Below are 22,787 nucleotides of genomic sequence, written 5' to 3' on the forward strand. Positions count from 1 at the left end.
ATATATTTTCTATTTAAATATCTGGGTGGCATTAGTTTGATGTGCTTAATTACACCCTGTTGTGTATACTGTCATAGTTAGTATTTCATCTTAATACGTTGGTTCTTTCCATTTGTTTTTACTTGGATGTTTTATTTTTCTCTGTCTGTGCTTTGTGAGGGAAATCAAGTCATTGTGGGAGCGTTTTAAAAATGAAAGTGTTGTGAAGCTTTATTGTGATGTCTGAGTGACAGTTGACTGATGGTGCCTGGGCACTGGAGTTTGGCTGGCATTGTGTTTGTACTGGCTGTGAGTGTGTGAAGTGGCGCATGGATGGCAGTGTGTGTGCAAACTGGTGTTTGGCAGGTGGAGTGTGTAGACTAGCGTCTGGCTAGTCCTGTGTGTGTGTTGACTTGCTGTTGGTCACTACACACACACACACACACACACTTGCAACCAAACTCCAGTCCATACACTTTGCTAGCAGCCAGGTGGTATGATTGCTGGGTCAGTGCCGTGTGCGTGTGAAAGTGATGGGCCCTTGGATGGTGCAGTTTGTTGATGTGAGTGTAGTCATTTGTTGGGCCCGCAGCTAATGGTGTGAATGGTTTTGGGTGCTGTGACACATGAAAGGTGTGTGAATGGCCTGTAAAGCAGTTGGTGACTTGTTGTGGTTTACACTGGTTTGGTATTACTAAATTTAAAAATGATCTTATTAACAGGGATTGCTACGTTTTCATTTTCCTTAAATCTTTTGTTAATAAAATGTAAAGTTTGAACTGTTTACTCACACACATGCCAAATCCAACCAGTGTGTGTGTGTGTGTGTATAGACTTGAGTAGTCGATGGTTGTGCAGGTATATTTATCTCTTTGTGTCTTTCACTGTCAGGGTATACATTGGCTCTAAAGAAAACCCACCAAACCCAGATATTCCTGCAAACTAGACATCAGTTGAGTCAGAGGTACTGTATCTCGGGTGGATCCCACAGAGTTTTCTTACCCAGAAGCCCTTGCAAACTTAGGATAAAAAACACGTTTTCTTCACATTTCTGGGGGTCAAAGTTCTGAAACTAGAAGGGAGCTGCACATTTCCCAAGACCCAGCATTCCCAAATGTCTCTAATTATAAATGGTCCCTCACTTAGAGTCTGTGAATGGAAGGGGACCAAGACACAATGCAGCAACGTCAACAAAAGGGGTAGCTGCGATTTTTAGGCCCACCGGTCATCCAGGGAAACCAACCAAACCCAGGCATTTCTGAAAACTAGAGACCAAGGGGAGCCCAGGGTGGTGTGCCTTGTGTGGATCTCACAAAGTTCTCTTACCCACGATGTCCTGGCAAACCTCAACATTTTCCAAAATTCTCACATTTTCCTTGCATTTCTGTGATGTAAACTTCCGGAATAAAAAAAAATGCACAAAATTCTTGCCAGCCAGGCTTCACCTACTTGTCCCGATTGAAATGCTGCCTCACTGGAGTGGCTGGGCCTAGTGCCCGTGAAAGAAACGGGTAAAACTAAAGTCAGTGGGAGTCCTTGCAAAGTGACTCTCACTGACCATGGTTTGATCTGTTCCTGTCACAGGCACTAAGCCCAGCCACACAAGAGGGGTACCTTTTTTATATTGAGACTTTGCGGAACGCTAAGTGGTAGGGAAGTAGGAAATTTGTGGCTCTCTACAGATTCCAGAACTTATCACAGAAATGTGAGGAAAATGTGTGTTTTTTTTAGTCAAAGTTTGAGGTTTGCAAGGGCTTCTGGGTAAGAAAACCTGTTGAGAGCCGGAGAAGTCATTCCATCATAGATTGACTGGGTCTCAAGTTTTCAAAAATGTGCAGGTCTGCTAGGTTCCCCTTGGGTGCCAGTTGTGCTAGGGTCCAAAATCCACAGCAACCCACAATACAAAAGGAAAATGCTACTTACCAGTATGCATCTGTTCTTGACATGTAGGGCTGCTGACATTCATATCTATAGCATAGATCGCCGCCTAGTGTTGGGTCCGGATGATTGCACTTTCTTGTCCTGGAAGAGTTTTCGAAGTATCACGAGATAGGTGACTCTTCCCCTGGACTAGAGTGCGCATGGGCATCTTCTCCATCCTCAGATTGTTTTTCGCAATTGTGGCAGAGATGGAGATAGGAAAGTAAGAGATGGCCATGCAAAAGAGAATGCTGCAGTTGCGACAGGCACCGGGGAGGAAGGCGGGGGATATGAATGTCAGCAGCCCTACATGCCAAGAACAGATGCATACTGGTAAGTAGCATATTCCGTTCGAGGCATGTGGGCTGCTGAATTCATATCTGTGCATAGACTGTATAGCAGTATCTCCTCTAGCGGTGGTTACCTGTGTCAGCTGCAGCAGATTGAAAGAGGGTTTTGAGGACAGCCTGGCCTACAGCAGCTTGCTGCTTTGCTTGCACGTCTACACAGTAGTGTTTTGTGAAAGTGTGTATGGTAGTCCATGTGGCTGCTTTACATATGTCTTCAAGAGGAATATTTCCCAGGAAAGCCATGGATGCCCCCATTTTACGCGTAGGGTGTGCTCTTGGGGGGACAGTTAAAGTGCGTTTAGCTTTTTGGTAACATATTTGAATGCATTTAACTATCCATCTGGCTATTCCTGACTTTGATATGGGATTCCCTTCATGTTGTGGTGAAAAAGCAACAAATAATTGCTTTGTTTTTCTAAATGATTTCGTTCTGTCCACATAATAAAGCAGAGCTCTCTTTACATCCAGTGTGTGTAGGGTTCTTTCAGCAACTGACTGGATTTTGGAAGAAAACTGGCAGTTCTATTGATTGATTAATATGAAATTTGGATATGACCTTTGGCATAAATTTAGGGGTGTTTTAAGAACTAACCTGTTAGCATGTACTTGCATGAAGGGTTCTTGAATAGTTAGTGCATGTAACTCATTAACTCGCCTAAGTGAGGTAATTGCAATCAAGAATGCCACCTTCCACGTTAGAAATTGCAGTTCGCATGAGTGTAGGGGTTCAAAGGAGGACCCATAAGTCTGGTAAGTACTACGTTTAGGTTCCAGACTGGGGAAGGTGGGTGTCTTGGAGGAATCACCCTTTTAAGACCCTCCATAAAAGCCTTGATTGCAGGGACTCTAAACAGTGAAAGGTGTTGCCTGTTTTGGCGGTATGCTGCGATAGCAGCGAGGTGTAGTCTTATTGAAGAGTATGCTAGGGTGCACCTTTGAAGATGCAGGAGGTAACATATAATGTTTTGTATGGAAGCATCTAATGGGTTGATTTGGTTATTGTTGCAGTAAATCACAAATCTTTTCTATTTAGCTGCAAAGCATGCTCTAGTAGTTGGGCGTCTTGCCTCCTTAATGATGTTCATGCAGTCTGGAGGCAAGTTAAGGTATCCGAATTCTAGGGCTTCAGGAGCCAGATCGCTAGGTTCATCTGATTTGGATCTGGGTGTCTGATTTCTCCATGGTTCTGAGTTAGAAGGTGGGGTGCAAGGCGCAGCCTTTGATGAGGAACTACTGAGAGTTCCAGGTACGTTGTGTACAATGGCTGTCTCGCCCATGTGGGAGCAACTAGGATTGCAGTGGGGGTGCTGGGGGGAAAGAGTACGCAAATCTGCCAGACCAGTTCATCCATATCGCATTGCCCTGTGACAACGGATGGGGGAATTTGGCGGCAAAGTACTGGCATTTTGTGTTTTCGTTTGTGGCAAACAGGTCTATCTCTGGATGCCCCCACTGGCTGAAGAATGGTTGGAGAACTTGGGGGTGAATTTCCCATTCGTGTACTTGCTGATTGTGTCTGCTGAGCAGGTCCGCTATTTGGTTGTCTTTCCCTGGAAGGTGTTCTGCCAGGAGAAAGATGTCTTTTGGAATTGCCCACTTCCATATGATCTGTGCCAAGTGGGACAGCTGTGGAGAGTGTGTTCCTCCCTGTTTTTGGATATAGTACATCCCTGTCATGTTGTCCGTCCGGATCAACACAGTCTTGCTGTACAAGTATTTTTTTAATGCTTTCAGGGCTAGGAATATCGCTAGCAACTCTAGTTGGTTGATATGCAGTTCCTTTTGTTTGATTGTCCAGAGCCCTTGTACTGTGTAGTGAAGGAGGTGGGCTCCCCAGCCTGTCAGTGATGCGTCCGCTGTTAGTACTAGTTGTGGAACCGGCTCTTGGAACAGTCGCCCCTTGGAAAGGTTTTGTGGGTTCCACCACTGCAGAGAGTTGTGAGCACGACTGTCTACCAACACTAGGTCTTTTAGTTGTCCCTGAGCTTGGTTCCACTGCTGTGCTAGGCATTCTTGCAATGGACGCATTTGAAGTCTGGCATAAGGGACAATGAATATGCAGGAGGCCATCATGCCTATGAGCTGCATGAAGACTCGAGCTGGCAGAGAGAGTTGTGGCTGAAATTTGCGAATGAGCATCTGCATGCTGGCTATCCTTGCCGAGTTTGGATATGCCTTTGCTACTGAGGTGTTTATAGTAGCTCCCAGATATTGTTGTGTGTGGGATGGTTGTAGGTGCGATTTTGGGTAGTTTATCGAAAAGCCTAGGCTGTGTAGTAGCTGAAGTGTCTGAGACGTGTCTTTTGCACATTGTTCGTACGTTTTGGCTTGAATTAGCCAATCGTCTAGGTACGGGAACACATGGATGTGTTGCCTCCTGAGATGTGCAGCTACTGTCGCTAAGCATTTTGTAAACACTCTTGGAGCTGTGGTTACTCCAAAGGGGAGAACCTTGAATTGGTAGTGTTGACCTTCTATTGTGAACCTGAGGTATTTCCTGTGAGCTGGGTGGATGGGTATGTGAAAATACGCATCCTTGAGGTCCAGTGTTGCTAGGAAGTCTCCTTGTTGTAGCAACGGGAGCACTTGCTGTAGTGTGATCATATGGAAGTGCTCCGACAGTATGTATTGATTTAGGGGTCTGAGGTCCAATATTGGTCTGAGGGAACCGTCCTTCTTGGGAATAAGGAAGTATAGGGAGTATACTCCTGTCCCTTGGTGTTGGAAAGGGACTGGCTCTATGGCCCCCTTTTCCAGCATGCATTTCACCTCTTGTTGTAGCAGGGTGATGTGTTCTTTGGACGTAGGACGGTATCTGGGTGGTGTGTTTGGTGGAGTAGAAGTGAGTTCTAGGCAATAACCATACTGGATAATTCGTCTTACCCACCTGTCCGTGGTAATTGCGTTCCAGACAGGTAGGAACTGTTGGATTCTGCCTCTGACCGGTGTTGGGTGGTCTGGAGGTAGCGTGGTGAAGTCACTGTTTTGTGGTAGTGGAGGCTCTGGTGTTATTGCCTCCACTTCCTCTTCCCCCTATAACCTCCTCTGTTGGAGTTTTTGTTAAAGGAGCCTTGGGTGTTACCTTTATATGTTGATGAGGTCTGTGAAGTATTGCCTCGTGTAGCTGCTCTGTATGAGGAGCGTCGAAAGGAACCTCTGTGTTGCTGAAACTGTAATGCACCCATTGATTTTGCAGTTTCTGTGTCTTTTTTCATTTTATCCAAAATGGTGTCTACTGCAGGGCCAAAAAGGAAGTCTTAGTTGACTGGCTGGTAAAGAATGGTGGACTGCACCTCGTTCTTAAAGCCCGAAATACGCAGCCATGCGTGTCGTCGTAGTAAAACGCTAGTGTTAATAGACCTGGCTGCAGTGTCGGCTGTGTCAAGCGCACATTTGATGGAGGCGTTTGTAATACATTTTTCCTCCTGTATGAGGTCATTAGCCTGGGCTTTAAAGGGTTCGGGCAGGTGTTGCATTAAGCTTTCAAGCTAATCATAGTGTGCCCTGTCGTAACGAGCTAGCAGAGCTTGTGTGTTCGCAATTCTCCATGAATTGGAGGCCTGTGAAGCTACCCTTTTCCCAGAGGCCTCTAGTATTTTTGACTCTTTATCAGGAGGAGGAACCTCCCCTGTAGTTTGAGAGTTGGCCCTTTTGCGTGCATTAGCCACTACTAGTGAGTCTAAGGGTAACTGACCTCTAATATAGGTAGGGTCTGTAGGGGCTGCTCTATATTTCTTTTAAATCCTGGGATTGATGACGCGTGCTCTGGCTGTATCTTTAAATATATCAGGCGCGTGTTTTAACACCCCCTTTAACATAAGAAGTGTTCTTACATTTTTCTCTGAGGTAGGGAAAGTGTCAAATAAGAAGTCTTCTTCGACAGGGTCATTGTGCATGTCTACGTTGTGGTACTGCGCTGCCCTGTCTATCAGTTGGTTGAAGACAACAGTGTCGTCAGTAGGTGGCGGCTTTGTTGGGTATGAGGGGACGTCAGGGATGGGATGTGTGTCATATGGGTCAGATGGCTCTTCCCATGGATCATTTTGGGGGTTAGGATCCTGTGGATAATAATAATCATGCTGAGGATCTTCCCCTGTGTCTCCCTCATTGTCCCCATGGTGAGAAGGAGAGTAAGGAGCAAAAGAAGTAGGCATAGTGGGATAGAAAGGAATGAAGGGTCTAAAGGGAGAAGTCCCAAAGTCCTTTTTTTCTCAGAGGAATGGGGGAAAGAGTCTGTGTCCAGTGGTCTCTTTTTCCTACGTAGGATCGTGACTTTACCAGTTTCTGGATTAATGTATATCTTTGCCTGGTCGTCTGATGGATCTGGATGGAAGAGTTCTTCTTCCACTGTCCGTGGTTGTGGTCTTGGCTTTTTCGGCGTAGTCTGTTTTGGATCGACTATCGCCTGTGGGTCGATATCCCCTTCTGTATCGACGACTTTTGGTGCCTTTTTTGTCTTTTTCGGCTCGGGCCCCTCCTTTGGGTGGACGAGTGATTTCGGATCGACCGGGTTTTTTCGGTTCTGCACGCTTCTTGTGCTCGACAGGTTTTTTCGGTTGACTGTCCTTTGCCGGGTCGATGATTACTTTTGGATCGACCAGTCTCTTTGGAGCACTTGACTTTGGTTCAATAGCCTTCTCGGGTTGGGTTACAGGCTTCGATGGAGCCCTTTGTACGTCGGCGACCTTATTTGGTTCGGCGACCTTCGGTCCAGCAATCTTTTTGGGTCGAGGGCCTTCTTCGGCTCGGCGTCCTTCGGCTGTGTGGGCTTATTTTGCTCGACGGCCTTTTTATGTTCGGCGCCTTTAGGCTCGACGGCCTTCTTTGGATCGGCGCCCTTCGGGTCGGCGGCTTTGTTCGGCTCGACGCCCTTAGGCTGTACAGCTTTTTTCGGTTCGACGCCGCTCGGGTCGACGACCTTCTTGTGTTCGGGAACCTTCTTAGGGGTCACGTTACTTGGCCCTGGGGTCTCTGAAGGCTTTATTTTTGGTTTCGGAGCCGAGCCGGACAGCGGGGCTGGCGAATGTTTTTTCGGATCTTGGCTAAGGCCTTTTGGCGATGCCTCGACCGGAACCTTCGGTAGCGGGCTAATCGGTGTCGGTGGCAGTGTACTCACGATTTGCCCCAGTGGGATCTCGTCGTCGGAGTCCGAGTAGTCCTCGACGGTGACGATCTCTAGGTCCGAATCTGGAGCTTCCGGTAGTTCTTGGTCATCATCGAAGATGTTGTCTGGTTCCGGTGCCTGTCGCTGCATCTCTTGCCTAGCGGCCCGTCGGATCCGAATTGGGCACAGGCTGGGCAGGTTTCTTTTTTAAGGTCTGGTGAGAGGCACTTGTTGCATACTGAGTGTTTGTCAGTATGGGGGAACTTGGAGTGGCATTGTGGGCACCGTTTGAACGGGCTTCTTTCCATCGACAGCAGGCCCACGTGGCGTCGAAAAGGCCCAACGGCCCACGTCGACGACCGGCTCGAGATGGAAAGTTCGTTCGAGTCAATAAATACCGAGCGAGAACAATACCGTCGAAGTCGAAGGCCTTTTGGCCTTTAGAAAGTTTTGTTTTCGATTCCGAAGTTGGAGCATAGGAATAACATCCGAACCCAATGGCGGAAAAAAACAATCTGAGGATGGAGAAGATGCCCATGCGCACTCTAGTCCAGGGGAGGAGTCACGTATCTCGTGATACTCAGAAGACTCTTCCAGGACAACAAAGTGCAATCATCCGGACCCAACACTAGGCGGCGATCTATGCACAGATATGAATTCAGCAGCCCACATGCCTCGAACAAGGGCAGTTTTCAGTTGAAAAATGTGAGGTGTCCATGTTGCGTTTGGGGACTTTGCTGTTGTGAGTTCTAGACCTACCCACACAAGTGAGGTACCATTTTTAACGGTACACTTGGAGGGGAGGGCGGGGGGTGGACTGGTACAAAATAGTAGAAAATGTATTATTAACAATTAGGGCATTGAAATGTTAGGAGATCCACTGAAGACAATAAAATGCCTTGGGCTTACAATAGCTAGTGTAAGCCTCCTGCTCCAATATTCCAATGTTTTTATAAATTTGAAAGGAAGAAATATAAAGGCCTTCTAGCCTCTGGCTATTGCAGTTGTTAAAGGCCCTCTACTTCGCAGGGCCTTTAACAACCAGTATAGCCCTCAGCAGCAAGCTTTAAGGCTATATTAGATTTCTCTGCAGTTGTGCCATCCAAAGGGAAACTAGTTGTAGGAAAGTGGGTTTCTGTTGCAGTAACCTCCCACTTTTTGCCAGACTACTAATACACTTTTTCTTGGTCTGCCCTGGGTCCCTGCCAATCAGGTTCCCAGTGCATGTGTTCTTTCCCCAAAACTAACCCAATTGGCATCTCAGGCACCAGGTCAGCCCCTGGTAAATGGTACCACAGGTACCCAGGGCACTGTGACCAGGGAAGACCTCTGAAGGCTGCAGCACTTATTGTGCCACCATTAAAGGCCCTGTACCTTTACACACACACTGCCTTTGCAGGCTGCGCGTTTTGGTGCAGAACAAAGTGAAGAGTCGACATGGCACACATCTCTGTGTGCCATGCCCACAACCCACTGCCCTGGCATAGATTATTATATCTTATTCTCTTTCTTAGCATTTTCTTTATACTATACAAGATGTCATATGTAACTTTTAATTATTTCTGTCTTTTGTGATATTTTCTATATTTAAAATGTTAACTGATAATCCTATATCTTCATGTATGTATCCATTATAAATGGTATTAATAAAAAATGTCAAAAAAAAAAAAAAAAAAGAGTACATGGTGCTGGGAGTTTGTCATTACGAACTCCACAGCACCAATATGGCTATAATGAAAAATGCAAACAAAGGGCATCTCAGAGATGCCTCCTGAAAAGTAACCCACCACTAGTGTCCAGGCTGAGTGGCTGCTTTCAGCTGCCACTACCAGACATGTTTCTGGACCCCTGGGTCGAGAGCCTGTTGCTCTCAGGGGCCTGAAACAATGCACATTCTGAGACGAGGTGCCACGCCTCCTCCCCAGGATGGGCAGGGTTCACGAAGGGGAAGCTTCAAAGGCATGTCACCTTTGTGAGCCTCCCCAAACCATTTGCTGCTTTCAGCAACTGGTCTCCACTGGTTCTATCCCCCACTTTGGGTGGGAGAACCGGTGGGAAAAACAAGTAAGGGAGAGAGGTGTGCCCACCTCTGCTAACTCCACCCCTCAGGTGGAGGAGGCGAGGTGAAGCACAACTCCGAGTCCCAGCCATCTTGAGGATGTGGGAACCCAACCAACCAGGGACTGGCTCCTGCCCCCCTCCCACTGGAGGGTGGAACAATAGAGGGTGTACCCACCCCAGGGAAGGGAACCATTGGTCCCTGGCCTTTACCTACCTTTAACACCCCTAAATCTAGTATTTAGGGGACACCCTGAACCTTACTTCCTCAGATCCAGAAACAACAAGAAAGAAGATAAGAAGAAGGACCGAAGAGCCGTGCAGAGCTAGCAAGAGGACGACGCCCACTGACTTGGCCCCAGTCCTACAGGCCTGTCTCCCCTCGAACCTGCTCCTGTGAAACCCCGGTGTGTCCTGCAGCCAACAACCTCAAAAAAAAACAGAGGACCTGCCTGCCTTCACTTCCAAAGACTGCTTCTCCCGTGAACACCGGATTTGTTCAACTGCAACCTCTGGCAGCAACCAGAAACCGCAAATCCAGCCCACTCTACACCCGCTGAACCCAGCCTGAGCTCGAGTGGAAAAACACCACGAGGAGGTCACCTCGGCGATCCTGACCAGAGATCAGGCGACCTCTGACCAGCCTCAAGCCTCCAGCTGACGCCTGCAGCCTGAATCCAGAAGGCCCCTGTTGGAAAACGAGGCAGCATCTGTGAGGCCTACACAAATAACATGACACATTTGTCCTTCACTGGGAACCAAACACCCTAGAGCAGCGCCTGACTCTCAGAGGGTAGCGTTGCAGAGCAGTCTGAGGCTTACTCAAGGGAGGTGGTGTGGGCTAGTAATCGCCATTTGCAGGTGCGCAAAAATAACACTCAATAATGGATTGTCCAGTCTGTACTTTGCTTTATAAAAAAAGAAAGAGTACATTTATTAAACACACACACCACTCAATACTATACACCAATTTACAAATATACATAAGCTGTTGGAATTACTTTGTGACATTGCATAGCATCTCCACCCCTCCCGCAGGGGGGGTGGGGGTCTAGTACCACCACTCCCATGTAGGCAAATCATCTTGCCCCCAATGCAATTAGTTGAACCTATCCTAGAGCGAGGGCCCTGCCCACTGGCACCATCCCAATGGCGTCCCCCTCCCATTACCTCAACAAGCATTAAACAGAGATACACCTGCCTTGGTGACACATGACCCTGACCAAGCATCTCCTACTGACCCTAAAGTATACACCTCTACATCTTAAGGGCTAACAGTCTGGGGTCTTCACCTAAGCGCAGCAGCAAGACTACATGTTTACGCACACTTTAGAATGACAGTACTCAGAACATTTGGATATCATTAAAAATGCATTGCAATTACAGCCCCTAAAGGCATCACAGATGATCACAGGATTAAGTTGTAAATACCGTCAGACACCCTAGCAGGAGTGTCAAGCCACTTAAATCCACTTTGCTTGTGACATCACCTTACATCAGTACTTCACATTGAACATCAGTCCCTCTAAAAGAAATAACCATTAATAAATGCATTTCAGTGCAATTACGCCATTTCACCTCCAGGGGATGCCCTTCTCGAGACATCTCCAACTCAGCCCTTCAATCTTTGATGCACTTCTCAATGAACCCCCAGCTGTAGAACACAAGTTCCAGCCTAGGAGGTGATGCAATCTTCGCTGAGAGTTGAGGGGTTATTATTTTTAAATCCTCAAGAAACTTAGGGTGGGACTTAGCTTTGTGCTGGGGGCGAGACTGCGCTGCTCCAGCAGCTCCCCCAGCACCTTTTCACACTCAAGGGTGACCCCTCTCCTCTGGGGGCCACCAAAACACCAAAAACAATCCATTCCTCAAGCCTTGCAAGGCATCATGGGGCCCTTCAAGCTCCTGCCGCTTTCTGGGGCCTCGGTGGGGGGCCCGGTCCCACCCGGACCCCCGGGTAAGGGTATGCGACGCGGGGAGCCCACACCCGGCCGCCCCGCGCTTTGGTCAGGGGCCCGGTCCCACCCAGGTCCCTGGCTCCTCCTTCCTTGTCCGGGGCCCCGGTCCCACCCGGGACCCCCGCAGGCTCTCCACGTTGGAGGGCAGTCCCCGGGACCTGACCCACCCCGGGGGCCTTTTCTGGACCGGCGGCGGAGACTCACGCGCTTCGCCATCAGGGGGCCACAAGTCAAAGGTCGCTCACCTTCTGGGGGCCATATCTCAGCCCCTGGAGGTCCGATCTGCCCCATTTGCGCGTCTTCTTGCTCCTGGCAGCGCCCCCCAGCCACTGAGAGCACTCTTCTTCACCCTCCGGGTCTCCATTCTGCAGGGAGCGGTCTGCACTGGCTCCCTGCGCCAGTCTTTCGCCTGGCTCTCCTCCTGCGCCTCTCTTCTCCCTGTGCAGAGGCCTCTTCTTCTGCGCACCGGTACTGGGCTCTTCTTCTGACGCTGTTAGGGGCCTGGGGGGCAGTCAGGGGTGTCCTCCTTCCAACTGCCCATTGCACCAGGCTCCAGCACCTTTCGCCTCCGCAGACCACACCCCAGAGAGAGCTTCTCTTCCTGTGCAAGTACTTTTTAAAAGTTGAGTAGGGGGCTGTCAGAAAGTCTCTGTGGGTCCTATCAAACAGCAACACATCACTTCCCTGCCCCTGCTCCCTCCTTCTTGTCCAGCCTCTTGGTTTGTTAAAAATGGAGTCGTCCAGTGTTTCTGGCCACATGGCCTCTGAAACCCAACTCTTTCCTTCTTGGTGCAGCCTGGTGCCTGGCACCCAGTGACAGCTGCTAATGGATGAGCCTGTAGCCCCACCCATCTTCTTCTTTGTGGAGAGGAGGCCCTAGCTTGTGGAAGAAAGGTTATCAATCCATCCAGTTGAGGTCAACCCTCAACCTGGGTCTGGTCATGGCTGGCTCAGAGAAATATGACAGTTCTGTATGACCCAAAAGCAGTACAAATATGAATTTGGACTCTGCAGAATACTTCTTTTCACCTACTCTACAATGGACTTTAGTGCATGTCTGGAATCTGTAGGCTTTGTGGAAGTCATTTTAGCCATGGGCCCCGCCTCCCCATAGGGGAATAATGAAGTGAAAACACAGTAAAACGCACTGACTTTCCCTGGCATGTTCCTTCCCAGGGTATAAAGCCTATTGCATGTCACCACCCAATTCTGCATAAGTCCTGCCACACCATTCACTCTGTAGCTGCTTCTGGACTGCGCACGCAAGGAATCTCCCCTGCGCAGCTCCTACACGTGTACACACGCATGTACACCCGTGTCTGCATGTAACCAGCACGGTGTCCCATACTCCAGCTGCTGCGCAGCGGCCTAGTCAAGCCAGGCGGACACCAGTAAAATCTCCATGCAGTCTCCTTCATTATGAGTTCACTGTGGATGAGTCCCAGATTATGAGGCTCCCCCACAGTAAAAGCTCAACAATTAGCAAACAAAAAGCGAAATTATCCGGGCGGCCCTAGTGTCAGAACCACCTTCTAACAGCACCCGACGCCCCACGGCCTTGTGTGCCCAAACCAACGGTACCTAACCAACCCTTAACGTCCCAATTTACCTCTCGAAGTGGTGGTCGCAACCAGAAGTCCTTTGTCTCCCTGCCTGCACTGCTTTTGCAAACTGGAGGTTCTCAATTGGAAACCACAGGGAGCACGACATTGAAACAGAACTCTGCATCCGGCCGCCTCAGTGCCGCTGACGGTGCACTGTTTGAGCTACTTTGTTTCCCCATATGCCCTGACCTAAACCCTAGGAGCTTTGCTCCCACAGCCCAGTGGCCTGCTCGTTGGCAGCCACCAACCAGAGGCCCCCTATCCCCCATTGGATAACATTGGGCCTCAACACTCTGCACCCGGCCTCCCTAGTGCCACTGAGGGTGTAACAAGAGTGCATCACTGACCCTGGGGGACCACTGAGTCTAGCCCCAGAATATTAACTCCCACAGTCGATAACTTACCTGTGAACCGATAAACTGTGTTTCCTCCATAGGATAACACTGACAGTTTTCTCCCAAAAAGTTTCTGTGTGGAGTTTTTAAATCTAAAAATATTCTTTAAAAATCGCACAAATAACCTAAACGTATTTACTTACTTGTTTTTTAGGAGATGTCCCAGTGCTGACTCTAGATATCCAGCACTGAAGTTAGAAAGGTTACGTGCAAACTGTTCTACATTCAGCAACTTATTACTGTAAAGTATTTAATGCTTACCTGTGCCAGGATTGCTCTGTTCTAAAATAAAACAACAGTATATTTTTTTATTCAAAAAGAATGGCCTAGAGTTCAGTTCTTGAGTGTGTTAATTCATTTGCTGACTGAGTGTGTACATCAAATGCTTTACACTGTCCTCAGATACTGCCTTACTGCTTGACCACTGTACCAAAAATAGAGAGTAAGGTTCTATTTAAGTTTAATCTCTGCCTACCGCTGGGGTTAATTGGACTCTATACACACTATACCTCATTTTGGTGTAGTAAATATAGAGCCAGTTTCCTACACCAGTATGTAGGAAAGACGATATTTAAAAAAAAAATGCTCTCTGAATCACATACTAGTATGGGTACCCACAAATTCAGAGATGTTCAATTGACCTCTTTTCCTGAACTCAATATCTGGTGTACATTTCAGAAATATATGTGTCCTTAATAGTTCTTTTCCAATCTCAAACTTTTACTTTAAGAATTGCTATATAGTCGGTACAGAATGAAAAGCCATTGTAAGGTGCAGCTGAATTGGTGGCTCTGGATACATCGGGGTCCTGGAGACCAAACAGCATATTGCTTTTGTACTTCCATCGTAACTAGGAGTTACAGAACAAAACGTTGTCCCAAACGGCTGTTTTTTTCCTACTCATTTTCAATAGTTTTTTAATGTTAGCAGTTAGTTTCTTTGGGAAAACCTTGAGGGATCTACACAAATGACCCCTTGCTGAATTCAGAATTGTGTCTACTTTTCAGAAATCTATAGCTTACTGGTATTACCCATGGGTATCACGCCGTGTTCCACCATAAACCGGGAAGTAGGTATAAAGCACAAGCATTTGGAAAAAATGTGTTACCTCTTTGAAAAAAAGGTAAAAAAATGGGGTAAAAAAAATCTTTTTGAACCAGCTCTGCATATTCCTGAAATCTAGGGAAATGGTGACTTTAGCACAGCATACCTTTCGTTTGTGCCATTTTTAAGAAAAATAATGTAACACTTATTTGCAAAGCACTTTTTTCCTATTGTTCTCCCCCAAAAACAACATATCTCAGTCCCCTTCAGGGGAATCCACAAACCCTGGGTACCTTTAGAATCCCCAGGGAGTTGAAAAAAAAAGGATGCAAATTTGGCATGGATACCTTATGTGCAAAAAGGTTACGGAGGTCTAAGCCCAAACTACTACAAATAGCCGAAAAAGGGATCTGCATTCTAGTCGAAAAGGCATAGCAGCCAAGGGGTAATGAGACTTTGGCCTGTATTGCAAATACATTTTTTGAAAGAAACGCATTTGGAATGAAGTTACTTCGGGATGTCTGCACCACAAGTCTTTCAGGGGATGGGTATTAAGAAATTGCAAATCGAGCACTTCTGATGCTCTTCGTACTACAACAATGAAGAGGAACTTCTGATGGTGGACCAGGTGGAGAGTCCATTTCTGTCCCTAGTGAGGTATCTAGCCCACTGGAATTTTGCAAGACTAAGTACATTAGTGTACTGAGGGACCAGAGTTTCCACCTCCTCTTCTTCATCAGTGTCATGAGGGACATTAGGTATGACCCTCATTGTGTGGCATAAGCCTGATACAGGCTGGCGTCGGTTTGAGGTCGAGACCAGGGATAAAAATGGGCCACAGTATCGGCAAGGAAGAAACTCATGTGGACCATGAGGCTGACATGGAAGTCTAGACCTGCTTCAGTACGCTCCAGGAATGGGACCTGAGGAGGTAGAAAACACTAAGGGAGAGCCTGCAAGTGAAATTTCAACTGTGGACCCTGCGCGCCATGGGCTCCACAGACACACTCAAGGGAGCCGTTAGCAACTGAAAAATTTACACCATGGCCTATTTGAAGACTGATATTTGCTTCAGTGTCAACGAGTGCCTGTGAAATTCCTGGCACATCCGGACCAAATGCGGAACTGTCTTGGAGTCAAAAGACTCCAGACCATTTAAGTGACACTCTTGAGTTTTCTCATCAGGCTTCGAGTGATCGAAATGGGGAGGAGTCATGCTTGGCTTTCTTGTGCTTAGTGCATGTTTTCAGCATCCTGGAAGACTTTAAATAGGAATGGGACTTCAGGGAGTACCGACCTTGAGACTGACTACAGCCAAGATCGGTCCTGTGACTTGGAGTGGGACCTCTGTTTCAAATGCAACTTCTCCAAATGCTTGGCGATGTAAAGCGTTGCCTCCTGCTTACAGATTGGCTTTGGGGCCTCAGGCACACTGATCGCACAACTTCATGTTGTCACAAGCACCCAAACAACAAAGCAACACCTCCTGTGTGATTGTCTGTGACAGACATATGTTCCCTGCAGTTACAGCAAGGCTTGAATACTGTTATTTTGTGGGAGGCATCTTCCCTAGCACTCTGTCCGTGACCATATTGAAGACATCATAAAGCTGTTAAAGTCGTCGAAAGGAGCAGAAAGAAAGCAACCCAAGTCAGCAGCAGGGGTGGCACTTCTATGCATCTTTGCCACTTCCAGGGTAGAACGAAGTCATAGAGGAGCCATCTGGTACCACCTACCAGCAGATGGGGAGCATTGCTGAAAGAATCTCTAGATGCAATCAGGCAATATGGGAATATCCTATAATTGAGGAACCTGCGGTAGAAGTATCCAGCACACAGTGCAGAGCTCTTGAGACTGCTCTCCGAGTCTTAAACTCGAAAGACCACCTACATAACTAGAGTGGTGCTAGTATGTCAAAGCAAGGCTTTTCGCTAGATCTTGGGGGGATGGCAAACTCACAGAGGGAACGCCATTATGGAAGGGGTTACAACACTAATGGAACACGACCAAGCTAACATAATTAAAATCACAGGACCATAATAGAATCTTAAATTTAGGAGAAGTGTGAGAAGGGAATCACATGGAACCTTTTACCACAGCAGAAGAATATGAGCTAGATTAGCCACAATTCCATAAATACTTACAGATAAGCGATGTCCTGAAAATCTATCAACTAGTATCAAGGGCCATCCCCGGGTCCAAACCATTAGAGGTCAAAATAATGATTTAGCAAGTGCATTTGGGTCTCACATATATTAAAAACTAATGTCCATCCAACAAATTGCGTTATGGCGATTCAATTATAGTAGGAGGGTAACTTGGGTTTGTTGGAGTAGGACTGGAGAGATGCCTTGGATGTTCTCAACCCCCCCCAAGAATGGTCGCCATCTTGTGTAGAATGCACCGGCTCCAATTCCATTACCTTCATAGAATCCATTACACCCCTGCACAGCTTTGGAAGAAGGACATAGTACCTCTCCCAGGGTCCACTAGATGCTTTGTGGAGACCTGAGTCTTTTTCTACAAGATCTGGGATGTCTAATTGTTCCGGAATACTTATATACTGATGTAACATTTCACAGACGCTAACCGTGTTAAAACATGCAGCTGACTTGTTGCCTAGGCTGTTACTTTCAACAATCATGGATGAATTGGGGTGGTGGTGTAGGGTGATATGAAATTTGTGGGCACCAGGGTTCCTTTGGCTAAGAGGGATATCATTAAGTACTGAGGATCAGTGGTGGCACCAATGACGGAGGAATGGATGAGCTGCATGGAGAGGCACTCCCATGAGGATAAACCAATATATTGCACCAAAGCTTGTCCCTGTGTGCAAAATAAAATTGGAGGGGGGGGGTTCACAGTCAAAGCATTTCGACATTGTTAGACTTTTGTCGCCCTATGCGTGCACTGTAATTGTCAGACGAGGGGTAACACTAAGAATCATTAAATATTTGTCCCACTGTATTGCAATGATGAAGTACAAGTCATGTATGCTCTGTTCTTTGTTTAAAACAAAAATGCTTTACTCACACAGGCCCAAAATGCCTGCCCGGTTTTAGTAATGGTTACACTCATACAAGCTCAATAACACCCTTGCAGGCCCCATAATGCCTCAACTTACATGCCTTCTTCCTTCATGATCTCCATCAGCACAGCCGGTGTGGACTTAGATTTCCGATTCTCATCCACTGCAAATAAAAGGCAACAAAAAGCTGACATGAGTTAAGCTGAGACCCTGTACTCCGTCCATAGATCCCAAACCAACAGTGAAGAGCCTGTTAACTCTATGGCATCCACAGTCCAACTACATAGACGCTGTCAACTTTCAATGTGCCCACAAGTGCTTATCCTTTACTGAGATTACCGATGTACTGTATCTGAACACAAAGCTACACTATCTTCTTATGTGACCCTTATGTGATCACCTACACTACTATAATTGTGTAACTACTGTTCTTTTGTAATATACCTATACTGCAGCCATGACAAATCCAAGCATGGATCAGGTATACAAAAGGTGGTTTGGCTAGAGAACTGCTATAATCTGGGACAGCACAGGAGAATGAAAAGGATAATCACGAGAACAAACTAGTTTGCCCTTCATTCTCCCGGTAACTTGCTCAAGGTGAGTGAAAGTAAAATTATTTCAAACAAATTAAACTAGTTACCTACATTCCATAACATTCTATCTGATATATACTCAACCTAACAACAGATTCCCCACTATAGAATACTCCCCAGGAGCCAGACTGGATTCGGAAAGTTTTCTTTTGCAGTGCTTCACTGTTAGGTAGGGCTATGTAACTTCACTTTGGCTCCATACCACCCCAGAAATGACAGAGCATAGCCAGTTATAAGAACCACCCCTGTGTGGCAAAGTCAGTTTCTTGCTTTACCCTTTCCATGTCCTCAGACGTGGAACATGAAAAATAGTTTTTGGTTTTTTTTTAATTTGTTTTTTGTCTTCATTTGTAATAAGCCAATATATATTCCAAACAGGAAAAAGGAGAGAAACGACAGAGGAGGGAGCCTTTAAACTTACCACTTTAGGTTCGCCAAAATGAGGGGATCCGATCACCCTTTTACAGAGAGCATGTACTAAACAATTCGGGCACTCAACCGATCAAAACCTTAAACCTCTTTCTCGTCTCTCCCCCTCCCATTCTCCTTCTCCATTATAACAGGTCCCACGGAAAACTCCGCACCAGGATTATCAGTCCACACCTTTTGGACTTTTCCTGGCCTGTACGGCTACCACATAATCATAGGACTAAATTAACCATCATAAAAGTTATCGGAGAAGGAGATGTCCTTAACTGAAAAAAACTACATGTGAAAAGTTCAAACAAAAGAAATAATAGCTAACAAACATTTATAATAAAAAATCATTACTTCTGGCAGCTTTTTACTCTTTTACATTTGCCTACTTATGCACCATTCATCTTAAATAATCCAAAATTTTGGGTTTTTTGTTACACGTATAGCCCTATCTAAATTTGTAAAACCTATGTATTGAGTTGATCCATTCACACTCTACGGGGAGGAAAGGCAAAATCCACGTAATGCACAGCTCCCTGCGCGCCAGTAAGATTAGCAAACAAGCATTGAAAATGCAATAGGTCTCGCAATAGAAGAGTTTGACCTTTTTTGTTTTGCAAATGGATGAGTGGCGTTGCGTGGATGAGTGGCGTTGCGTGGATGAGTGGCGTTGCGTGGATGAGTGGCGTTGCGTGGATGAGTGGCGTTGCGTGGATGAGTGGTGTGTGTGAGTGGCGTTGCGTGTGTGAGTGGCGTTGCGTGTGTGAGTGGCGTTGCGTGTGTGAGTGCCGTTGCGTGTGTGAGTGCCGTTGCGTGTGTGAGTGGCGTTGCGTCGGTGAGTGGCGTTGCGTCGGTGAGTGGCGTTTCGTGTGTGAGTGGCGTTGCGTGTGTGAGTGGTGTTGCGTGTGTAAGTGGCGTTGCGTGTGTGAGTGGCGTTGCGTGTGTGAGTGGCGTTGCGTGTGTGAGTGGCGTTGCGTGTGTGAGTGGCGTTGCGTGTGTGAGTGGCGTTGCGTGTGTGAGTGGCGTTGCGTGTGTGAGTGGCGTTGCGTGTGTGAGTGGTGTTGCGTGGATGAGTGGCGTTGCGTGGATGAGTGGGGTTGGAATGCAATAGGTCTCGCATTAGAAAAGTTGTAGTTATTGGTCTAGTAAATGCCATATATTATTTATTTTTTGGTTGTTAAAATTGCTAAATTGATGGCTTTGTCATTTACAATGCCAATAGTTATAACTTTCGCGAATGTGACACCTATAGCATTTGGAATGCAACATGTTTTGTATTTACGTGACTTATATGGCAGCTCTGGTCGTTATGCCACATCTCTAGAGAGCAGGCGAGTGCAGCAGGGGAGAAGGTGAGGGTGAGGGTGAGGTGTTGAGGGTGAGTGAGGGTGAGTGAGGGTGAGGGTGAGTGAGGGTGAGTGAGGGTGAGGGTGAGTGAGGGTGAGGGTGAGTGAAGGTGAGGATGAGGGTGAGGGTGAGTGAGGGTGAGGAGTTGAGGGTGAGTGAGGGTGAGGGTGATGAGGGTGAGGTGTTGAGGGTGAGTGAGGGTGAGGGTGAGGTGTTGAGGGTGAGTGAGGGTGAGGGTGAGTGAGGGTGAAGGTGAGTGAGGGTGAGGTGTTGAGGGTGAGTGAGGGTGAGGGATTATTGAGGGTGAGGGTGAGTGAGGGTGAGGGTGAGTGAGGGTGAGGGCTTGAGGATGAGGAGTTGAGGGTGAGTGAGGGTGAGGGTGAGTGAGGCTGTGGGGTTGAGGGTGAGTGAGGGTGTGGTGTTGAGGGTGAGTGAGGGTGAGGGTGAGTGACGGTGAGGCGTTGAGGGTGAGTGAGGGTGAGGGTGAGTGAGGGTGAGGGTGAGGAGTTGAGGGTGAGGGTGAGTGAGGGTGAGGGTGAGGGTGGGTGAGGGTGAGGTGTTGAGGGTGAGTGGGGGTGAGGGTGAGTGAGGGTGAGTGAGAGTGAGGGTGAGTGAGGGGTTGAGGGTGAGGAGTTGAGGGTGAGTGAGGGTGAGGGTGAGGTGTTGAGGGTGAGTGAGGGTAAGGGTGAGTGAGGGTGAAGGTGAGTGAGGGTGAGCGGTTGATGGTGAGTGAGGGTGAGGGTGAGTGAGGGTGAGTGAGGGTGAGTGTGGGTGAGGGGTTGAGGATGAGGTGTTGAGGGTGAGTGAGGGTGAGGGTGAGTGAGGGTGTGGATGTCTGTTGCTTGTGGATGTCTGTTGCTTGTGGATGTCTGTTGCTTGTGGATGTCTGTTGCTTGTGGATGTCTGATGCTTGTGGATGTCTGATGCTTGTGGATGTCTGATGCTTGTGGATGTCTGATGCTTGTGGATGTCTGATGCTTGTGATGCTTGTGGATGTCTGATGCTTGTGGATGTCTGTTGCTTGTGGATGTCTGTTGCTTGTGGATGTCTGATGCTTGTGATGCTTGTGGATGTCTGCTGCTTGTGATGCTTGTGGATGTCTGATGCTTGTGGATGTCTGATGCTTGTGGATGTCTGATGCTTGTGATGCTTGTGGATGTCTGATGCTTGTGGATGTCTGTTGCTTGTGGATGTCTGTTGCTTGTGGATGTCTGTTGCTTGTGGATGTCTGATGCTAAGCATGTCTGTTCCTTGTGGATGTCTGATGCTTGTGGATGTCTGATGCTAAGCATGTCTGATGCTTGTGGATGTCTGATGCTTGTGGATGTCTGATGCTTGTGGATGTCTCATGCTTGTGGATGTCTCATGCTTGTGGATGTCTCATGCTTGTGGATGTCTCATGCTTGTGGATGTCTCATGCTTGTGGATGTCTCATGCTTGTGGATGTCTGATGCTTGTGGATGTCTGATGCTTGTGATGCTTGTGGATGTCTGACGCTTGTGGATGTCTGCTGCTTGTGATGCTTGTGGATGTCTGATGCTTGTGGATGTCTGATGCTTGTGGATGTCTGATGCTTGTGATGCTTGTGGATGTCTGACGCTTGTGGATGCCTGCCGCTTGTGGATGCCTGATGCTTGTGGATGTCTGCTGCTTGTGGATGTCTGCTGCTTGTGATGCTTGTGGATGTCTGATGCTTGTGGATGTCTGATGCTTGTGGATGTCTGATGCTTGTGGATGTCTGATGCTTGTGGATGTCTGATGCTTGTGGATGTCTGATGCTTGTGATGCTTGTGGATGTCTGATGCTTGTGGATGTGTGATGCTTGTGGATGTCTGATGCTTGTGATGCTTGTGGATGTGTGATGCTTGTGGATGTCTGTTGCTTGTGGATGTCTGTTGCTTGTGGACGTCTGATGCTTGTGGACGTCTGATGCTTGTGGATGTCTGATGCTTGTGGATGTCTGATGCTTGTGGATGTCTGATGCTTGTGGGTGTCTGATGCTTGTGGATGTCTGATGCTTGTGATGCTTGTGGATGTCTGATGCTTGTGGATGTCTGATGCTTGTGGATGTCTGTTGCTTGTGGATGTCTGACGCTTGTGGATGCCTGCCGCTTGTGGATGCCTGATGCTTGTGGATGCCTGATGCTTGTGGATGTCTGCTGCTTGTGATGCTTGTGGATGTCTGATGCTTGTGGATGTCTGATGCTTGTGGATGTCTGCTGCTTGTGATGCTTGTGGATGTCTGACGCTTGTGGATGCCTGCCGCTTGTGGATGCCTGATGCTTGTGGATGTCTGCTGCTTGTGATGCTTGTGGATGTCTGATGCTTGTGGATGTCTGATGCTTGTGGATGTCTGATGCTTGTGATGCTTGTGGATGTCTGATGCTTGTGGATGTCTGATGCTTGTGATGCTTGTGGATGTCTGATGCTTGTGGATGTGTGATGCTTGTGGATGTCTGTTGCTTGTGGATGTCTGTTGCTTGTGGATGTCTGATGCTTGTGGATGTTTGATGCTTGTGGATGTCTGATGCTTGTGGATGTCTGATGCTTGTGGATGTCTGATGCTTGTGGATGTCTGATGCTTGTGGATGTCTGTTGCTTGTGGATGTCTGATGCTAAGCATGTCTGATGCTTGTGGATGTCTGATGCTTGTGGATGTCTGATGCTTGTGGATGTCTGATGCTTGTGGATGTCTGATGCTTGTGGATGTCTGATGCTTGTGGATGTCTGATGCTTGTGGATGTCTGATGCTTGTGGATGTCTGATGCTTGTGGATGTCTCATGCTTGTGGATGTCTGATGCTTGTGGATGTCTGATGCTTGTGGATGTCTGATGCTTGTGATGCTTGTGGATGTCTGACGCTTGTGGATGCCTGCCGCTTGTGGATGCCTGATGCTTGTGGATGTCTGATGCTTGTGGATGTCTGATGCTTGTGGATGTCTGATGCTTGTGGATGTCTGATGCTTGTGGATGTCTGATGCTTGTGG

General features: G+C 47.5%; 1 protein-coding gene across 3 annotated transcripts in view; it reads right to left on the reverse strand.

Annotated features, from left to right (window-relative positions):
* SLC25A17 (solute carrier family 25 member 17) overlaps nucleotides 1–22,787 on the reverse strand; it is a 273,120-nt gene that overhangs the window by 161,068 nt on the left and 89,265 nt on the right. For all 3 annotated transcript variants that reach the window (XM_078640599.1, XM_078640605.1, XM_078640609.1), the window contains exon 4: nucleotides 17,537–17,603. In XM_078640599.1, coding sequence (XP_078496725.1) covers nucleotides 17,537–17,603 — 67 coding nt within the window. The remainder of the gene's footprint in view (nucleotides 1–17,536; nucleotides 17,604–22,787) is intronic.

Source organism: Lissotriton helveticus, chromosome 1_1, assembly GCF_964261635.1.
Source record: "Lissotriton helveticus chromosome 1_1, aLisHel1.1, whole genome shotgun sequence".
NCBI lineage: Eukaryota > Metazoa > Chordata > Amphibia > Caudata > Salamandridae > Lissotriton > Lissotriton helveticus.